This window comes from Chiloscyllium punctatum, chromosome 3 (genome assembly GCF_047496795.1).
Source record: "Chiloscyllium punctatum isolate Juve2018m chromosome 3, sChiPun1.3, whole genome shotgun sequence".
Taxonomy (NCBI): domain Eukaryota; kingdom Metazoa; phylum Chordata; class Chondrichthyes; order Orectolobiformes; family Hemiscylliidae; genus Chiloscyllium; species Chiloscyllium punctatum.
The window spans coordinates 33,408,301-33,427,527 of record NC_092741.1 but is presented as its reverse complement, the minus strand read 5'-3'; the positions used below and the strand labels follow the sequence as shown (position 1 = coordinate 33,427,527).

Genomic DNA, 19,227 nt, shown 5'->3' with positions numbered 1-19,227 from the left:
CAGCAGGGTAGCTGTGGTGGGTGACTTTAACTTCCCCCATATTGACTGGGACTCCCATAATGCCAGGGGTTTGGATGGGAAGCATTTTGTTAGGTATGCCCAGCAGAGTTTTTTTTTGGAAACAGTATGCAAAAAAAAAATCCAACGAGAGAGGGGCCCGTACTGGAGCTAGCACTGGGAAATGAGACCAGTCAGGTGATCAAAGTTTCAAAGTGGGGGGAGAGGAGAATTTCAGGGAGAGTGATCATAGTTCTGTACGTTTTCATGTCCTTATCAATAAGTATCTTAAAAAGAGTGGACCTCAGATGAAGGTGTTAAATTGGGGGTAGGCCAACCATAACTGAATTAGGCAAGAATTGGAGAATGTGGATTGGGAATGGCTGTTTGAGGGTAAATCCACATCTGACACGTGGGAATCTTTTAAAGACCAGATACAGGCATGTTCCTCTGAAAATGAACAACAGGATTTGGTGAACCATGGATGACAGGGGAAATTATCAGCTAAGTCCAAAACAAAAGGAAGCATACTCAAGGTATTGGCAAATGAAAACAGACTAGGTCCTTAAATATAGAGAAAATAAGAAGGAGCTCAAACCTGAAAAGGGCTATGAAATGTCCTTGGCCAGCAGGGTTAAAGAGAATCACAAGGCATTTTGTACATGTATTAGGAGCAAGAGGGTAGCTAGAGGAAGAGTAGGCCCACTCAAGGATAAAGGGGGGGGTGCAGGTACGTGTGGAGCCCGAAGAAATGGGAAGGATCTTTAATGAGTATTTCACGTGGGTATTTACCAAAGACAGGGACTTGAAGGATGTTGAGGTTAGGATTAGATGTGGGAATAATCTGGGGCAGGTCAATACAGTGAAGAAAGTGTTCAAGGTCCTGAAATGTATTAGGGTAGACGAGTCTCCAGGGTCAGATGGGATCCATCCCAGGATACTGTGGGAGGCAAGAGGGGAAATGGCTGGGTCTTTACAGATATCTGTGCATCCTCTTTGGCCTCAGGCAAGATTCTAGAGGACTGGAGAATAGCCAGTGTCGGTCCTTTGTTTAAGAAGGGAAATTGAGATAATCTAGGTAATTACAGCCTGGTGAATTTGATGTTAGTTGGAGAAGATACCGAGAGACCGGAGTCATTCACATTTGGAAGTGAACTGACTTGCTGTGATAGAGCGCACGGGTTTGGTTGGGGAAGGTCATGCCTCAAAGATCTGATTGAGTTTGAGGTGGTGACAAGAATGAGTGATTGATGAGGGAAAGACAGTGGATGTCGTCTACATGGACCTTAGTTCAGCATTTGATAAAATAACTCATGGCAAACTGATTCAAAAAAAGAGAATCTCTTGGGATCCAAAAGTATGCTGGCGAGATGGATATAGAACTGGCTTGATCACAGAAGACAGTGTAGTGGTGGAAGAATGTTTTTTATTGTAATGTAATTAGTGGTGCTCCGCAGGAATCAGTGCTGGGCCCTTTGTCGTTTGTAACATACATATAAGTGATCTGGAGGAATATGTAGGTGATCTGATTAATAAGATTGCAGATGACACTGAAATTGGCAGAGTTGCAGATAGTGAGGAGAACTGTCAAATGATATCAAATGATTGCAGATTTGGGAAGAGAAATGGCAGATGGAGTTTAATCCAGACAAATGCAAAGTGATGCATTTTAAAAGATCAAATTCAGGTTTGAATTGTATCAGAAATGGCAGAACCCTTAGGTGAATTGACATACAGAGGGATCTGGACATACAGGTCCTTGAAAGTGACAACACCGGTAGATAAGGTGGTCAAGAAGACCTACAGCAGACTTGCCTTCAATGTCAGGCACTGAATATAAAAGTTGGCAAGTTACTTTACAGCTGTACAAACTTTAGTTCGGCCACATATGGAACACTGCATGCAGTTCTGGTCACCACACTACCATAAAGACCTGGATATTTTGAAGAAGGTGTAGAAAATGTTTACTAGGATGTTGCCTTGTCTGGAGAGTTTTAGTTATGAGAAGAGGTTGGATAAACCTTGATTGTTTTCACTGGAAAGACGGGAGGCTGAAGGCCAACCTGATAGAAGTCTATAAAATTTTGAGGGGCATAGATAAGGTAGATAGTCAGAATTTATTCTTCAAGGTGCAACGGTCAGCTACAAGAGGACACAGGTTAAGAGGAGGGGGGAAGTTTAGGGGAGAAATGCGAGGAAAAGTTTTCACACAGAGGGTGGTGGGTGCCTGAACACATTTAGTGGTGGTGGTGGATGCAGGCATGTTAGCAATGATTAAGGCATACTTTGATAGGACACATGAACAAGAGGCAAACAGAAGGATAGAAATCATGCAGAGCAGTAAGTAGCGGGAGTAAATAAGGATTAGAAATCAGCGCAGGCTTGTTCGCCGAAAGGCTTGCTCCTTGCTTTTCTATTGTTGTACTCCCCATTAGACAAAGTCACCAAGAATAGACAAATTCTTTGGACTGTACAGAAAAACAGTCAAGGTACAAAATTTTACAAATAACCTGAAAACCTGTGAGGCCATTAAGTAAACGCTTTCCTATGCTGTGGTAATATATAGAAAATCATAGGCAAGATAATTTCATTACAACATCGGAAGTAACTTTTCTACATCAAATGAATGGTTTCCATCACATTAGAAAAAAATCTATACTGTAGAAATTCTATTCCAGTCAGACAGGCTTTGTTAAATCTCAAAATTAGAGGTATAGACATGTAAAATTTTCTGAACCATCTTAGAACATAATTAGCTTATAAATTGCCTCTTAACACCACTTGATCAGGTATGGGCCCTGTTGTCAATACCAACAGTAATGTTCATCCTTAATTGTCCTGAGAAGGTGGTGACAACATGCCTTCTTTGCATTCTATGTGGTGCAAGTACAGCTATAGGGCTGTAAAGGAGCAGACTGAAGGTTTTGAATTTTCTGACAGTAATTCCAAGTCAGAATAATATGTGGTTTGGAACAGAATGTGCAATGCTTTTCAATGCACCTGCTCCCCCCACCCCCTACAATTTGGTTTAAATCTTTAGCTGCAGCCCTAGTTTTTCAATGTTTTCCACATCTTAATGCATATAGACATGCACTGCTTCAACATGTAAGGAAGTGCAAATGATACTGAACGTGAAACACTAATCATCAGTGAACATCCCCACTTCTGACCTTATGTTGGAGGAAAGACATTGACGAAGCAGCTGAAGGTGGCTGTGCCTAAAACACCACCCTGACAAACTCCTATAGTGCCCAAAGTGTTACTAACCCATACTAACCCATTTCCTGCCCCTCGCCTATACTTAAAGCCACAATAATTTAAATTTTTGACCAATGGACAGATATTAGATATAATGTAGTGGCAACATTACTAGACTAACAACCCAGAAATCCAAGTTAATGACCGAGACACATGGGTTCAAGCCCCAACACAGCAACTGGTGAAATTTAAAATCAACTAAAATATAATATGGAATTGTAAGGTTGATAGTATTGTAATAACTAACAGGAATGACGTTAAACAGTGTTAAAAGTTAGATTACTTGGAGATAGCAAGTTCTTAATGCGTGATGTAATGCTGGTTGTCAGTCATTGGACAAATTTGATCATATCGGGTCTTGCTAAAAAGGGTATAGGTAGCTTCATTATCTGAACAGTTATGAACTGAACTCTATGCAGTCATTAACAAACTTTGAACCTGATGACTGCAGGAATATCATTAATGAAGCTAGTTGAGTCTTGGAAACTGCCCTAAGGAGCTCATGTAGAGAGGTCCTTGGTACTGAAGTAATTTGCCTCTAACAATTGTAAACATTATGCTAGGTCTGACTTCAGCTAAAGAGCTTTGCCACTAACTCACTTTGCTGGGCCCTACTTGATGGTGCACTCAGTAAAACTGACATTGAGGGCTCTCAACCTCACCTCTGGAACTGTTTTGCCCATATTTGGACCAACTGTAAAGAGGTCAGGAACCGACTGCTCTGGCAGAACCTGCAAGAACATTTCACAACTACACAGAAAGACTGCTTGATTTACAAATTGTTTACCTGATGAGCACGACATATTAGATCTAAATCATGCCGGTTGAGAAATTTGCTCACTACATCAGCTCCAAAGGTGAAAGATACACCACGATCATTCTCACCCCATCCTTGAACATCCTTGTCAGGATCTGACCACAGTAAGTCACAAAGCAAACCTGATGAAAAAAAAATAAGCATACGCATCAAAAGAATGAAAACTGCAGAAAGATGTACTCTGAGAGAATGCAATAGAACTATAATCAACAAAGAATGGGAAACTTGGAAATGACATCGTGTTCAGTGCCAAGTGCGAGAGAGTTGTACACTCATTAGTTGTTCCTAGTTTGCCTTTAAACAAATCCAATATGTGTAGCTGCTGTTAGATAATCAACAAAAAAAACAGCTATATGTTAATATTTAGAAAATGTGGCATTCTACAAGGGATTGAATCACATCAAATTTATAGGCAGTTATAAAACTTTGATGGTTTGCCTATCTTTCATCATTTTAATATAAACCTTTCTTCCCCTTTCATACATACTGTCTTACACAGAAGACAAAGTGAGGTATTTACTCTGAGGCACTGACAAATAGCATAACATATGTAGATTAAAAATGGCAGTCAGGCTTGAATGAATCATCCAGCTTCAATGATCATATAAACTGCATCAGTGGCAGAAGAAACTAGACTCCAATGTAGTGACTGTTCTGTCACCGTACAGTATTATTGATGTTTCAAACCACAGTGATACAAAGAACAAAACGGCCCAGGAACAGTTCCTATGGCCCTTCAAGCCTGCACAGACACATTTTGCCCTTTCAACAGTAAAACTGTCTTCACTAACAGAATCTGTACCCCTCTATTCCCTTCCTATTCATGTATTCTTCCAGGTATTTGTTGAATGCTGTAATCATGTCTGCTTCCACCACCTCCTCTAGCAATGTATTCCAGGCACTCATCATCCTTTGGGGAAAAACTTGCCTCCCACATCTCTTGAACTTGTGTCCCCTTGTAGTTGACCCCTCCAGCCTGAGAAAAAGCTTCATACTTACCACTTTATTCATGCCATTCACAATCTTATGAACTTCTATCAGGGTGCCCCTCAACCTCCTGCATGCTGATGAAAACAAACCCAGTCTAACCAACCTTTCTCCATACCTAATATCCCCCATGCCAGGAAACATCCTGGTAAACCTTTTCTCTACCCTCTCCAAAGTAACCACATCTTTTTAGTAGTGTGGTGACCAGAACAGTATGCAATATTTCAAGTGTGGCCTAACTCAAGTTCTATGAAGCTGCAGCATAACTTATCTATTCTTATGGCGAAAGAGGGTACTGCAGATGCTGGATATTAGAGTCAAGATTAGAATAATGCTGGAAAAGTAGAGGTCAGGCAGCATCCGAGAAGAAGGGAAATCGATGTTTTGGGCAAAAGCCTGAAGGGTTTTTGCCCAAAACATCAATTTTTCTGCTCCTCAGATGCAGCCTGACCTGTTGTGCTTTTCCAGCACTCAGTGTCCCTTCCAATGAAGGCAAGCATGGCATAAACTTTTTTTTAAAAAACTTATCTACCTGCACTGCCACCTTCAGTGATCCGTTGATGTGCATACCCAGATCCCTCCGCATATCAATACTCCTATGGCCATTTACTGAAACAATTTTCACCTGTACTTGACCTGCCAAATTGCATCACCTCACAGTTGTCAGGATTAAGCTCCATCTGCTATTTTTCTGCCCATGCCTCCAAGTGATTTACAGCCTGCTGTACCCTCTGACAAACTCCTCACTATCTGCAACTTCACCAATCTTTGCATCATTTGCAAACTTACTAATTAGACCAGATCCTTCAAATAATTTATGTAGATCAAGAACAGCAGAAGTTCCTGCATGAGTGGAACACCACTAGTCACAACCTTCCATTCCGAAAAGCATCCTGCCACCACTACCCTCTGTCTCCTATGACTAGCTAGTTTTGTATCCATCTTGCCCGCTCATCCTGATACTGTATGACTTCACCTTGTGTACCTGAACATTGCCACTGTGCGAGAAATTGTTGGGGATGCCTGTCCTCCTCAACAACCTCATTCCTACAGACTAACCTAACCTCTGCATCACCCTAAGTAGAAAAACCCACATGTCCTGCATAAAACAGTCAGCTTCACTGGCATTGTCAATGCTTTCTGAACATCTCAATTGAACCTGCAAGACTTTCTAGAGATATCTGAAAAAGGGAAAGGAAGTAAAGTGACTGCTGATCTTCTAAAGAGCGAGGTTGTGGCTTTCATAGTAGATAATAAAGAAATGATAAATGTAACGAGTAACTATTTTGTTTCTGACTTCACTATAGAGCACACAACAAACATCCCAAAAGGAGATAACATACCATAATGGTTAGGGGATTGACTGACTACAGAAAACTGTATGCATGTTTTGGTCCTTTTTGGACTGGCAGGATATGATCAGTGGAGTTCCTTAGAGGTCACCAATTTTTTAAAAATTATTTATATCAATGATAGAGGAGAGGATCGACTGCATGGTACCTAAATTTTGGCTGATGTAAAAATTGGCAGCAAAGTATGTTTTGAGGTTGATACTGGGACACAGATTGACATAGACAGTTATGTGAGTAGGCAAAAATTCTGACAGGTGGAGTATTATGTTAAAATTGTGATGTTGATATTGGCAGGAAAATGAAAAAAAGAGTATTAAATAAATACCCCTTAAAGAATTAATGATTGACTGCAGAATTGATCTGAGTGTTCAAATCCACAACTCACGAAAAGTTAGCTTGCAAGTATAACAAGCAGCTAATGGAATGCTATTCTTTACAAGGGAAGAAGCTTAACATAAAAAGAATGTTAAACTTCTGTTATACAGGCAGAGACCAATCTTGAATAGAGTGCACTGTTTTAGACTCCTGTTTAAGGAAGAATGTAACTGCACTGTAGGTGGTTCAGAGGAGGATTTCTAGATTAATAATTGGAATGAGTAGGAATTCTTATGAGGAAAGACAAGACAGATAGGGCTTGCTTTCACTGGAATTTAAAGGAGTGAGATGAGATTTAAGTTTAGGAAATCCTGCATGATCCTGGCAAGATGGACGGGGAGAGAATATTTACTTAGGTAGGCAATCCTAGAACCAAGGGTACACTTAAAATTAATGGTTACCATTTTAGACAGAGACAAAAGAAAGATTTTCTCAGACTGTTGAGACACCCTAGAACTTACTGCCTCAAGGTTGAGGAGGTTGGGGGTCACTGAATATTTTGAGAGTGGAAGTAGATTAATTTGCATGTCTAATAAGAGTCTAAGATTATTAATGGAAGAGACAAGAATGCGAAGTTGAAACACAAATATATTAGCCATTATCTTATTGAACAAAGGAGGTGGCTAGAAGTGCCAAATGAGCTACTTCTGGTCTGAATCAGTATGTTCAAATATAAAAGTGCCAAGCTTCCTGAGTGTTCTAGGACCTGCACCCATCTAGGAAACAGCATGTTCCATCACTCTCCTAACTTGGGCCTTAAGGATGGTACACAAGTTTTAGGGAGACAGGAGATAAGTTCCTCACTAAAGTTCCTACCCTCTGGCCTACTTTTGTAGCCAGTATTTGTATGGCTAATCCAGTTCAGTTTCTGGTCAATGATAACTCCCCAGGATGTGGATAATGAGGAATTTAGCAATAGTAATGCCATTAAAATGAGCATTGCACAGATTCTTCAGAATGTTGGTTGCCACTTTTCAACCCAAGCTTGAACACTATCCAGGTCTTACTGCATTTGGACATAAACTTCTTCAGCATCTGAGAAATCACATGGTGTGAACATGTGCAATGATCAACAAAGATCTCACACCTGACCTTCAGAGAGAGACTACATCTTTGATAAGCAGCTGAAGATATTTAAGCCTAGGACACAACCCTGAGGAACGTTTTTCATTAAATCAATGAGAAAATGGCTGTACAAACCAAGACTATACACAAATGGGAAAGACAAGTGAAGGCTAGTGAAAGTAATTCTGGTGAGGTTGCCTATTTTTCAATTATCTGTGTGGTGTTTTGATGGTTATTATTTATTTACTACATTGTTTAGCCTTCACGTAAAGATGATCAAAGTGCTTGCTTTAGTGATTTATTCTTTTCATTTTTAAAATAAATCGACTTTTGAAGACACTTCTTGCCTCGTAAATTAGGATAATTGTTTCTGCACCATGCAATTTGTACAGTTATTGATTTTCGCTGATGCCAAGTGAGAATGAAGTAGCCAAGACACTGAGTAATTAAGTACTCATCGCTCAGAGATGAAAGTAAGGCACTCATTCAAGCATTGATAATTGTTACTGGAATCAGTCTACCACAGTTGAATGCATGGTTAGACCTTGGCTTTGACAGAGGAATTCTCAAGTCACTAAAATAATCAAAACAAAATACCAAAATAGCTGCTAGATATTTTACGATAGGTTTTACCTGTGTCAGGAACATCTGTTGGTCTCATGATTCTGCGAATCTGTTCCATTGATTGCAAATCTGGTGACAGTCCTGCAGAAAACAGCAGATTAATATAGGTCAACTAAGGTTACGTATACATGTAACAGATGTGGGTTGGACACTACACTGTATGGAACTGGTAATTCAGCAACTTTTGCTTTCACACCACTTCCTTCCCAGTGTCTCAACCACAGAATTCTCTTTTATCCCAATCAACACACAAAAATTTTAAAACATATGCTCTATGTCAACTAATCATCACCTTTTTATTTGTCTTCTCTGTTCAATGTTGGCACTTCTTTCACTAGTTTTCAACCTAAAGTCTGTCAATTTTACTGTAGTTGTCCCTTTTCTACCTATCACTTCCACCAACAATAGACTTCACAATCCAGCCTCAACAGCCCTTTGTGGTGAAGTATATTCAAGGCTGAGACAGACAAATTTTTAATCAGTGAGCAATTCAAAGGTTATGGGGAAAAGGTAGGAAAATGACGTTGAGGATTATCAGGTCAGCCATAATCTCCTTGAATGGAAGAGCTGACATGATGGTCTGAAGGGCCTAATTCTGCTCCTATGCTTTATAGCCTATGGATAGTGGTTTCTCACAAGTTTAACATTAAAAACTAATATTATTGTCTAACACTGGCTAATACAATAATAATTAACTTCAACTTATTTAGTCACCTGAAAGAGGTGACTATAATAATATGGATGGAATCAAAGCTTTCAGTTAACATACTTTTTCTTATACAGAATGTGCTGAAAAGTAAAACATCATTTCTTTGGTTTTATCACATTTGTTTGTTTTGCAAACATTTTTACTTTAAACCACTTAACAGGCTAGATATTAACAAGTAAATTATTTGCTATTCAATTACTAAAATGTAACATATAATATTTACTTGGTTAAAATATATTTGCTCTAGTCATTCTATAAACTGCATTGGATAGCAGAGTCTACTTATAATACTAATTCAAAAACTTTTAAACACAGAAAATATGATTGCATTAATCCCAAAATATCCCTTAGAAATTGAAAAGAAACAAAAGTTTTTACATTGTACCTAAATGCCATTCATACAATACTCATACCAGCGCCCCTATATCTAACACCTAAGTATGTTTATGTTACCTGTGGCTTCAACATTTGGACTGGAACTCCAGGAATAAGTTAACACGCCTGCTTAAATGCACTTAGCATTATATTAATCTCTTCAGTGTTTATCCCATCATTTCTGATATGATTTACATTGATTCCTCACTCTATTTTCCCTGGAGCCTCGGAAGCGGAGGGTGACCATATAGAAATTTATAAAATCATGAGGGGCATGAATATTCAAGATCTTTTCCACAAGGTAGCGGAGTCCAAAACTAGAGGGCATAGGTTTAAGCTGAGGGGGCAAGATTTAAAAGGGGCAATTTCTTCATGCAGTGAGTGGTGTGTGTATGGAATGAGCTGTCAGAGGAAGTGGTGGAGGCTGGTTACAACATTTAGAAGATATCTGGATTGGTATATGAATAGGAAGGGTTTAGGAGGGATATGTACCAAATATCGGCAAATTATGCTAGATTAATTTAGGATATCTGGTCAGTATGGATGAGTTGGACTAAAGGTTCTGTTTCCATGCTGTACAGCTCTATGAACACGACGGTGTCCTAGTTCACGATATAGCCTTTCCGCTCAGGAACGCTGCTCTAGACAACATCCTACTCTAAGGACTTAAATGAACTGCCCCACTCAAAGCCAAAAGTGAAATTAAAAGTCTTCTGCTCTCAGCTATGGACATTTCCCTTAAAATTAAAAGAATAAATCGCAGAATTCTAACATACATTGAGACTTCGCTATTTACCTTGTTGGTTGCAAAACAATCCAAATAAACAAACAAGCGTCTTTTAGCAGTGCACAGCATCTATTTCACTCTAAAGCCTGGCCTCAAAAGGTATCTTTAAAAGGAATTACTATGGCTACAGGAACAAAGACAAGTTAATTATTAGCTTCAAACAAACACAAAACTACCAGCTACTATTTCAAAACCAAGAAACTCAAACTCAACAATCATTAAGAATTATACAAAACGTATATCTTAAACATGACTGTGCAAAAAAAATGTTTTCCTCCAAGTCGCTGTTTGCTTTTTAGTCAACTACATTTGGTGTCCTTTTTTAATGCATTGAAAAGTAAGTGTGTATGTGTATGTGCGTGTGTACGTGTATGTGCGTGTGTACGTGTTTGTGGCGGGGGAGTTTGGGAAGTTGGATGCAGTTTTGACCAGCATTTACTGCCCATCTGTAGTAGCCCTGGAGAAACTGCTTTATTGAACTGTTGCTATTCTTGGTTATTTAGATTAGATTACCCTTACAGTGTGGAAACAGGGCCTTCGGCCCAACAAGTCCACACCGACCCACCGAAGCGCAACCCACCCATACCCCTATATATACCCCTTACCTAACACTACGGGCAATTTAGCATGGCCAATTCATCTGACCTGCACATCTTTGGACTGTGGGAGGAAACCGGAGCACCCGGAGGAAACCCACGCAGACACAGGGAGAACGTGCAAACTCCACACAGTCTGTCGCCTGAGGCAGGAATTGAACCCAGGTCTCTGGCACTGTGAGGCAGCAGTGCTAACCACTGTGCCACCGTGCCGCTACAAGGATAGGAGTTCCAGGATTTGACACCTGGAACTGGTAAGGATCTACTTCCTACTCAGGATGGTGTGTAACTTTGAAAGGAACCTTTAAGTCCTATGCACCTCCTACCTTCGCCCTTCTGATTGTAAAAGTGACAGGTTTGGAAGGAGTCCTGGTGGATTACTAGTGCATTTACTGTACATCAATGGTGAAGGGTGAATCCTGATTTTGTAAATGGAATGCCATTAGTATCAAGACTCAAGCGTTGTTAGAGGGGCACTAACCCAGGCAAGAGGAAGTACTCTATCACACTCCTGACTTGTGCTATGTAGGTGATGAATGGCAGGTGATGAGGTATCACTTCAAGCTTCTTTGCCTCAAACCTGTTCTTGTTGCTACAGTATTCCCATGATGGACCAGAAACAGAATTGGACCAATGGTAGCAACCAGGGTTTTGAATGGGATAGTCATCATTAGTAATGCCACTAAACATCAAGGAGAGATGTTTAGATTGTCTCTTATTGGGAATGCTCGTTGTGTGCTGTAAATGTTTCTTGCCACTCTTCAGCCTAAGCCGATTAGATTAGATTCCCTACAGTATGGAAACAGGCCCTTCGGCCCAACAAGTCCACACTGACCCTCCTAAGAGTAGCCCACCCAGACCCATTCCCCAACCTTATATTTATCCCTAAATAATGCACCTAACACTATGGCAATTTAACACGGCCAATTCGCCTGAACTGCACACCTTTGGATTGTGGGAGGAAACTGGAGCACCGGGAGGAAACCCATGCAGACACAGGGAGAATGTGCAAAATCTACAGTCACCCGAGGCGGGAATCAAACCCAGGTCCCTGGCGCTGTGAGGCAGCAGTGCTAACCACTGAGCCACCGTACCCTTTCAGGTATTGTATGGTATTGCAGACATCTGGACCCTCCCTTGGATTATGAAGGTCATAGAGTTATAGAAACAGACTGTTCAGTCCACTACATCAATGTCAAACAAAAACACCAAAGTGTACTAATCCCATTTATCTATACTCAGGCCATGACCTACTATGCCCTACTATGGTAGACGCATCTTAAATGTTGCAAGAGTACATTCCTTCACCACCCTGTCTAGCAACATGTTAATCAGTCAATTCCAAACCTATGTAATCTTCTGTCTTCAATACTCTGGTGACATCAGGATGTGTTTTGAAGGAGTAACTTGTGCTGTGGATAAAGGGGTATCAGTAGATGTGTATTGGACTTTGAGTTCCAGAAGGCATTTGAGACTGCCTCATCAAAGGTTATTGTGTAAAATTAAAGCTCATGGTGTTAGGTAAGATGGATAGAAGATTGGCTGGCTAACAGGAAGCAGAGATTAGGAATAAATGAACCTTTTTCAGGCTGGCAGGATGTCATGAGTGGTGCGACACTGGGGTCAATACGGAGGCCTCAACTCTTGCCACTTAACAAAAATGATCTGGATGAAGGGACAAAAGGTAGTGCTACTTGGGAGGGTTTAAACCAGAGTGTTAGGTGGCTAGGAACCAGAGCAACAAGTCAGAAAGTAGAGGGATTGAGGGGAAGGTATGTTAGGATCAGTGCATCAGAAAGGAAGGACAGACAGAGACAAGTAAATGAACACGATGGGAACAAACATTGTTTATTTCAATGCAATGAATATTATAGGTAAGGCAGATGAGCTTAGATCAATACATGGGCCTATGATGTTTAGATTAGATTAGACTCCCTACAATGTGGAAACAGGTCCTTTGACCCAACAAGTCTACACCAACCCTCCAAACAGTAACGCACCCAGTCACATTTCCCTTTGACTAATGCACCTAACACTACGATCAATTTCCCATGGCCAATTCACCTGACCTGCACATCTTTGGACTGTGGGAGGAAACGGGAGCACCCAGAGGAAACCCACACAGACACGGGGAAAATGTGCAAACTCCACACAGACAGTCACCTGAGACTGGAATCGAACCTGGGAACTCTGGTGCTGTGAGGCAGCAGTGCTAACCACTGAGCCACCGTGCCGCCCATGTGGCCATTAGAGACTTGATTGAGAGTGGGGACAGGTCTGGCTGTTCAACTTTCCAGGGTTTTGCTGTTTTAGATGAGATAGGCAGGAAAGTAAAAGAGGTGGAAGACAATGTCACATCTATACTCAAACGGCATACTGGAGCGCTCATCCACTGGGGCAATATGGGTATAGCTCAGAAACAAAATGAGTGCAATTACACTGATAGGATTATACTATAGGCCCCTCAACTGTCACCAAGACATTGAGGAACAAATATGTAGGCAGATTATGGAAAGCTGCAATAACAACAGGGTTAACTGGAACTCCCTCACAGCAAGTGGCTCTGATGGGACAAAATTTGTTAAGTGCATCCAAGAAGATTTCTTGAAACAGTACGTGGATAGTCAAACTAGAGGAAGGGCATACTGGGACCTTGCACTAGCTATGAATGAGGCTAAGTCAGGACATTGTGGCAAAGTACTAAATTTGGGGAAGGCAAATTACTATTAGTAATTAGTATTACAAATCAATATTGGGCAGGAGCTGTTATTGGGCAAGTCTGCATTTAACATGTGGGTGTTGTTTAAAGACCTGCTGATCAGAGTTCAAGACAAGCAAGCTCCAGTGAGCAAAAAGGACAAGGATGACACAGTAAGGGACTCTTGGATAGCAAGGGAGGTTGTGAATTTAGTCAAATGGGAAAAATCAGCACATAAGGTTTAGGAAGCTAAAATCGAACAGGGCCTGTGACAAATATAGAAAGTAGGAAAGAACTCAAGCAGGCAATTAGGAAAGCACAAAAGGGCCATGAAATGACCTTTGGCAAATAGAGTTAAAGAAAATTCCAAGGCATTTTATACATGCAATAAAAACAAGAGGATAATTAGGAAGGCAGGACCACTCAAGAATGAAGGAGAGAACTTGTGCTTGGAGGTAGAGGACATGGCAGAGATCCTAAATGAGGACTTTGTGTTGGTGTTCACCTAGGAGAAAGATATAAAGGATAGTGAGATTAGTGCAGAGCATGCTAGTATGCCAGGGCATTTTGAGATCAAGAAAGTAGTGGTGTTTGGCCGCTTGAAGAGCATTAAGGTGGATAATCTCCACAGCCCAATGGTATCAAACTATGTTCTGAAAATGAATACAGGAGACTTCTTGGGCCTTGACCACGATCTCTGTATCCTTGCTAGCATTGGAGGGGTCCAGGAAGATTGGTGAGTAGCTAATGCTGTTCCTCTGTTCAAGGGAAATAGTAATAATCCAGGAAACTATGTGAAAGTGGTCAAGCAAACAGGAACAGCGGCAGCTCTAACCAAGAAGGACTCTCGTGTGTTGTTAAGGTAAGGCTTTTTAATTTATATTTCTTGTAGATGAAGGTTTGATCACTGAGCTGGAAGGTTTACTTTTGGACGTTTCAGCATCGTACTAGGTAACATCATCAATGAGCCTCTGGATGAAGCATTGGTGGCATGGCCCACTTTCTATTTATGTGTTTGAGTTTCCTTGGGTTGATGATGTCATTTCTTGTGGCAACGTCATTTCCTATGGTAATTTCTTGCTCTTTTTATTAGGGGGTGGTAAATGGGATCTAAGTCAATGCTTTTGTTGATAGAGTTCCAATAGACTGCCATGCCTCTAGGAACTCTCGTGTTTGTCTCTGTTTGGCTTGTCCGATGATGGATGTGTTGTCCCAGTCGAAGTGGTGTCCTTCCTCATCTCTGTGTCAGGATACTAGTGAGAGCGGATCATGACTTTTTGTGGCTAGCTGATGCTCATGTATCCTGGTGGCCAGTTTTTGCCTGTTTGTCTAATGTAGTGTTTGTTACAGTTCTTGCAAGATATTTTGCAAATGACATTAGTCTTGCTAGTTGTCTGTATGGGGTCTTTCTAGTTCATTAACTGCTGTTTTAGTATGTTGGTGGGTTTGTGGGCTACCATGATGCCAAGAGGTCAGAGTTGTCTGGCAGTCATTTCAGAGATATCTTTGACGTAGGGGAGAGTGGCTAGGGTTTCTGGACACGTTTGGTCTGCTTGTTGGCATTTGTTGCTGAGAAATCAGGTTCATTGGGTACCTGTTCTTTTTGAATACACTATAAGTGATTTTCCTCTGTGCTGCAATGTGTAGTGGTCATTGAAACAATGTTCTAATGTAGCTTCATTTGTGGGTGTTGGGATGATTGCTTCTGTAGTTTAGTATTTGGTCAGTATGGGTTGTTTTTGTGTAGACACTTGTTTGAAGTTCCCCATTGGCTGTTTGCTCTACTGCGACATCTAGGAATGGCAGTTTGCTGTTGTTTTCCTCCTCTTTACTGAATTTTATGCCAGTTAAGGGTATTATTGACGGTCTTGAATATTTCCTCCAATTTGTTTTGTTTAGGGATGACAAAGGTGTCATCCACGTAGTGGACCCAAAGTTTGGGTTGGCAGAGCTGTTTGTTAGAGTTTCTGCATTACTGCCTCTGCTAAGAACCCTGATATCGGAGATCCCATGGGTGTTCCGTTGGTTTGTCTGCAGGTTATGTTGTTGAAGGTGAAGTGTGTGGTAAGGCATAGGTCCACTAGCTTGATGATATTGTCCATGCTGATGAAGTTGGTGGTGTTTGGTGTATCTGTCTTTGGTTCTTCTAACAATGTAGTCAGTGTTTCCTTGGTCAGGTTGATGTTGATGGATGTGAACAGGGCTGTTATGTCAAAGGAGACCATTATTTTATCCTCTTCTATCTTGGTGTCTTTAATGCTCTTCAGGAATTCTCAGATGGAGTGGCATGAGTCTTCTACTAAGTGTTTTAGTCTTTGGTTTAGCTCCTTGGCCAATCTGTAAGTTGGTATCCCAGGTAGCAAGACTATAAGTCTTTGGAGGGTGGGGGGGGGGGGGGGGGGGGGGGGGGGGGGGGTCCTGGTTTGTAAATTTTGGGTAATCTGTAGAAGTGTTAGAACATCAACTTACAGATTGGCCAAGGAGCTACACCAAGGATTAAAATGCACAGTGTGTTGCCGGCCTGGTGCAGCACATTGAGAGAAATGCTCACTCTGCAGGTTAGGCTAACCAGGCAAATAGGGAATAGGTGATCACCAGGCAGTCCAAATAGAAATAGGTTAAGTTCATCGATCAGTTTTAAGACAATAAGACACAGGAGGAGGAATAGGCATTCAGCTTAGCAAGTCTGCTCTACTATTCAATGAGATCATGGCTGAATTGATAACCTTCAATTCTACTTTCCTGCCTATTGTGCATTTATGAAAAATATGGTGGACTTTCATTTAAAGAGTCGAGAGATGTAATGATGACATCAGCCATTTTGGTGAGAAAGAGCTTAGTGAAACCTTGCTGCCTTTAGAATAAACATCTCCATAATAATACTCCTGCCATTTAATACTCTGGCCTCCTGGTCCTTCTAGGAACTTAACACGACCTCGTCCTCATAATATTCAATTCCCAGATTAAAAATCAGTCTCAGCCTTGGATATACTTAATGAGCCTCTACAGCCCTCTGTGGTCTTCATCTCTTGTCCAATCTTAAGTAGCCTACTCACTTGATTTGTCCAGAACCCTCTGCAGACTGTATCATCCTCACTACTTGCCTTACTATGTAATAGGAGATTTACATCCCTCATTCAAGTCTTATGTATATATTATACATAGTAAATAGTTGTGGTCCCAGCATTGATCCCATTCCATGAGTTACCAGCCTGAAAGTGATCTCCCTATCCAAAATTTTGGCTTCTATTAATTAGGGAATCCTCTATCCATGCATATATTACCCCAACAGCAGATCTCCATATCTTAAGTAGCCTTATGTGCAGTACTTTATGGAATGCCTTTTGGAAATCCAAATATATTGCACATCTGTTATCCCCTTTATCTATCCTACTTCTTTATGCGAAAGGACTCCCAAATTCTGCTGTGCCATTGCTTTCTGCAGTCTTTCATCATTCAAATTATATTCAGTTCTTCTATTCTTTCTGCCAAAATACATAACCTCACATTTCCCCACATTCCCACTGCCAATTTAACCTGTCAACATCTCTAGGCAAATTCCTTGTATCCTCAGTGCTTGCCTCACCCATCCCACCTATGTTTGATGTTATTCACAAACTTGACTATAATACATTCACTTTTGTCTTTCAAGTCATTAATATATATTGTAAGTAATTGTGGCCTTAGCACTGACCCCTGTGGCATTTCACTAGTTACAGGCTGACATGCTGAAAATATCGCCCTCATTCTAACTCACTGCCTTCTATTAGTTAGCCAGTTCATGCTAATATACTGCCTTCAACACTATAGGCTCTTACCTTACTAAGTAGTCCAATGTATAGTACCTTAGCAAACAGTTTCGGAAAATCCAAATATAGTATATTCACTGCTTTCAGTACAATTAGCACAGTATCCAGACAAGGGCAAATGTAATATACTCAACTCTCACCTCAGTCACATCTTCTGCTTCGATGAAAGAATCCTTTCTGATGTCTTATTCACCCCACTTTCCTTTTGCTACCTTTTTACTTGTTATAAGTGAGTATAGAAGGCTTTCAGATTTCATGTTAGCTGCTGGTCACTTCACATATTTTCTCTTCATTTTATTTCTCTTAATCCCTCTGCAATGTTTATTTAGTTTAGCTCTCTATTATCAACTTGATGCAATTGGTCTACAATTGCTAAAAATGACAGCACCATATACTGGTTGCATTATAACATGCTCAAAATTAACAGAAATCAACAAATGTTTAATTTTACTGGCATCTCCCACACTTTTTGTTCATTTCCGCATGGCAACTTGTTCAAAAACAAAATTCTAGGGATTCATTTTTGATCTTTGGCTATAGGGAAAGACAGATAAATGCTACTTTCTGACTATCTAGTTGCCACGGTTACAGCTGCTTTATGTGGCTATTTGTAAATGCAAGACTTAAAATTGCTCAATGTTTTGCTGAGCAAACATGCTCAATAATTGTTTGTTTAAGCAATCCCTCTGTTCCATTTTATTCCTGTATACATTAACCTATTTATACAACTCCATCTGGACAAAACAAGCTGCACACAGAGGAAACCGTTATTAACTAAATAAAAATGCTCGTGACAATTTAAAAGGCTGCTAAAATTATACAATGACTGGTAACTATGTACATACATAGATCATTTACCATTACAATGAATACTGCTTCAATTTATTCAGTAATAAGGATTTTTCAAACTCTCTCACCATTCTTAGAAATAATTCACTTTTGAAATATTAATGTAGTTTTCATTTCTTCAAGTATTTGAGCTGCACTGCCACTGAATCAATTTTAAATGTTACAATCTATTTGGAAATAAATTGAAGTGTAATTTTAGTGTATTGTATTTTCATTGCTCCTGAGAATCTCACATTTTAAAATGTTAACAATCCAATTTACCATTTCAGTAATATTTTGAACAACCTGCTGGGTACAGCAGAAACAAAAGGATACGGACATTGAAATTTTCATGGGACACTTCGGTTAAAGGAGTCAACATCCCAAACATTATGGGTTGAATTGCCTTTTCTTGTCCTAAAGTTGCAATACGCTCCCAAAGAGTTAATTTACAGCACACCACCGGAAACATCAAGTCTTTCAACAACTCAGGCATTTTTATCCTCATTACCACAAATGAATTTCCAAGAGATTAAAATGATTTAAAATGATTGCAATTCATCCTGAAGCAAGACTGAAGTTAAAAATTTATGGCAAAAGCAGCTATAAAAATAAAGGGAGCCTCTGAATGGCCACCTTCTTCATCAACCAAGGGTTCCACAGCACCACTATTGACAGGGCCCTCAACTAGGTCAGACTCATCGCCCCTACTTTGGCCCTCACCCCTTTCGTCCCTCCTACAACAGTGATAGGGTTCCCCTTGTCCTTACCTACCACTCCAGCCACATCCACATCCAAAAGATCATTAGCCACCCTCCAGATACATACCCCCACCTGTCCTGTCAGCCATCTGCAGGGACCGTTCCCTCTGGAACACTCTTCCTTCACTCCCAAAAAACCCCTCCACAGCACCTTCTCCTGCAATTGCTGAAAGTGTAACACCTGCCAAC

General features: G+C 40.5%; 1 protein-coding gene across 1 annotated transcript in view; it reads right to left on the bottom strand.

Moving 5' to 3' along the window:
* The window catches only part of ppp1cb (protein phosphatase 1, catalytic subunit, beta isozyme), a 112,172-nt gene that overhangs the window by 11,130 nt on the left and 81,815 nt on the right, over positions 1–19,227 (bottom strand). The window contains exons 5-6 of the mRNA XM_072551368.1: positions 8,485–8,556; positions 4,043–4,194 (exon numbers count right to left, since the gene is read on the bottom strand). Of these exons, the coding sequence (XP_072407469.1) occupies positions 4,043–4,194; positions 8,485–8,556 (224 nt within the window). The remainder of the gene's footprint in view (positions 1–4,042; positions 4,195–8,484; positions 8,557–19,227) is intronic.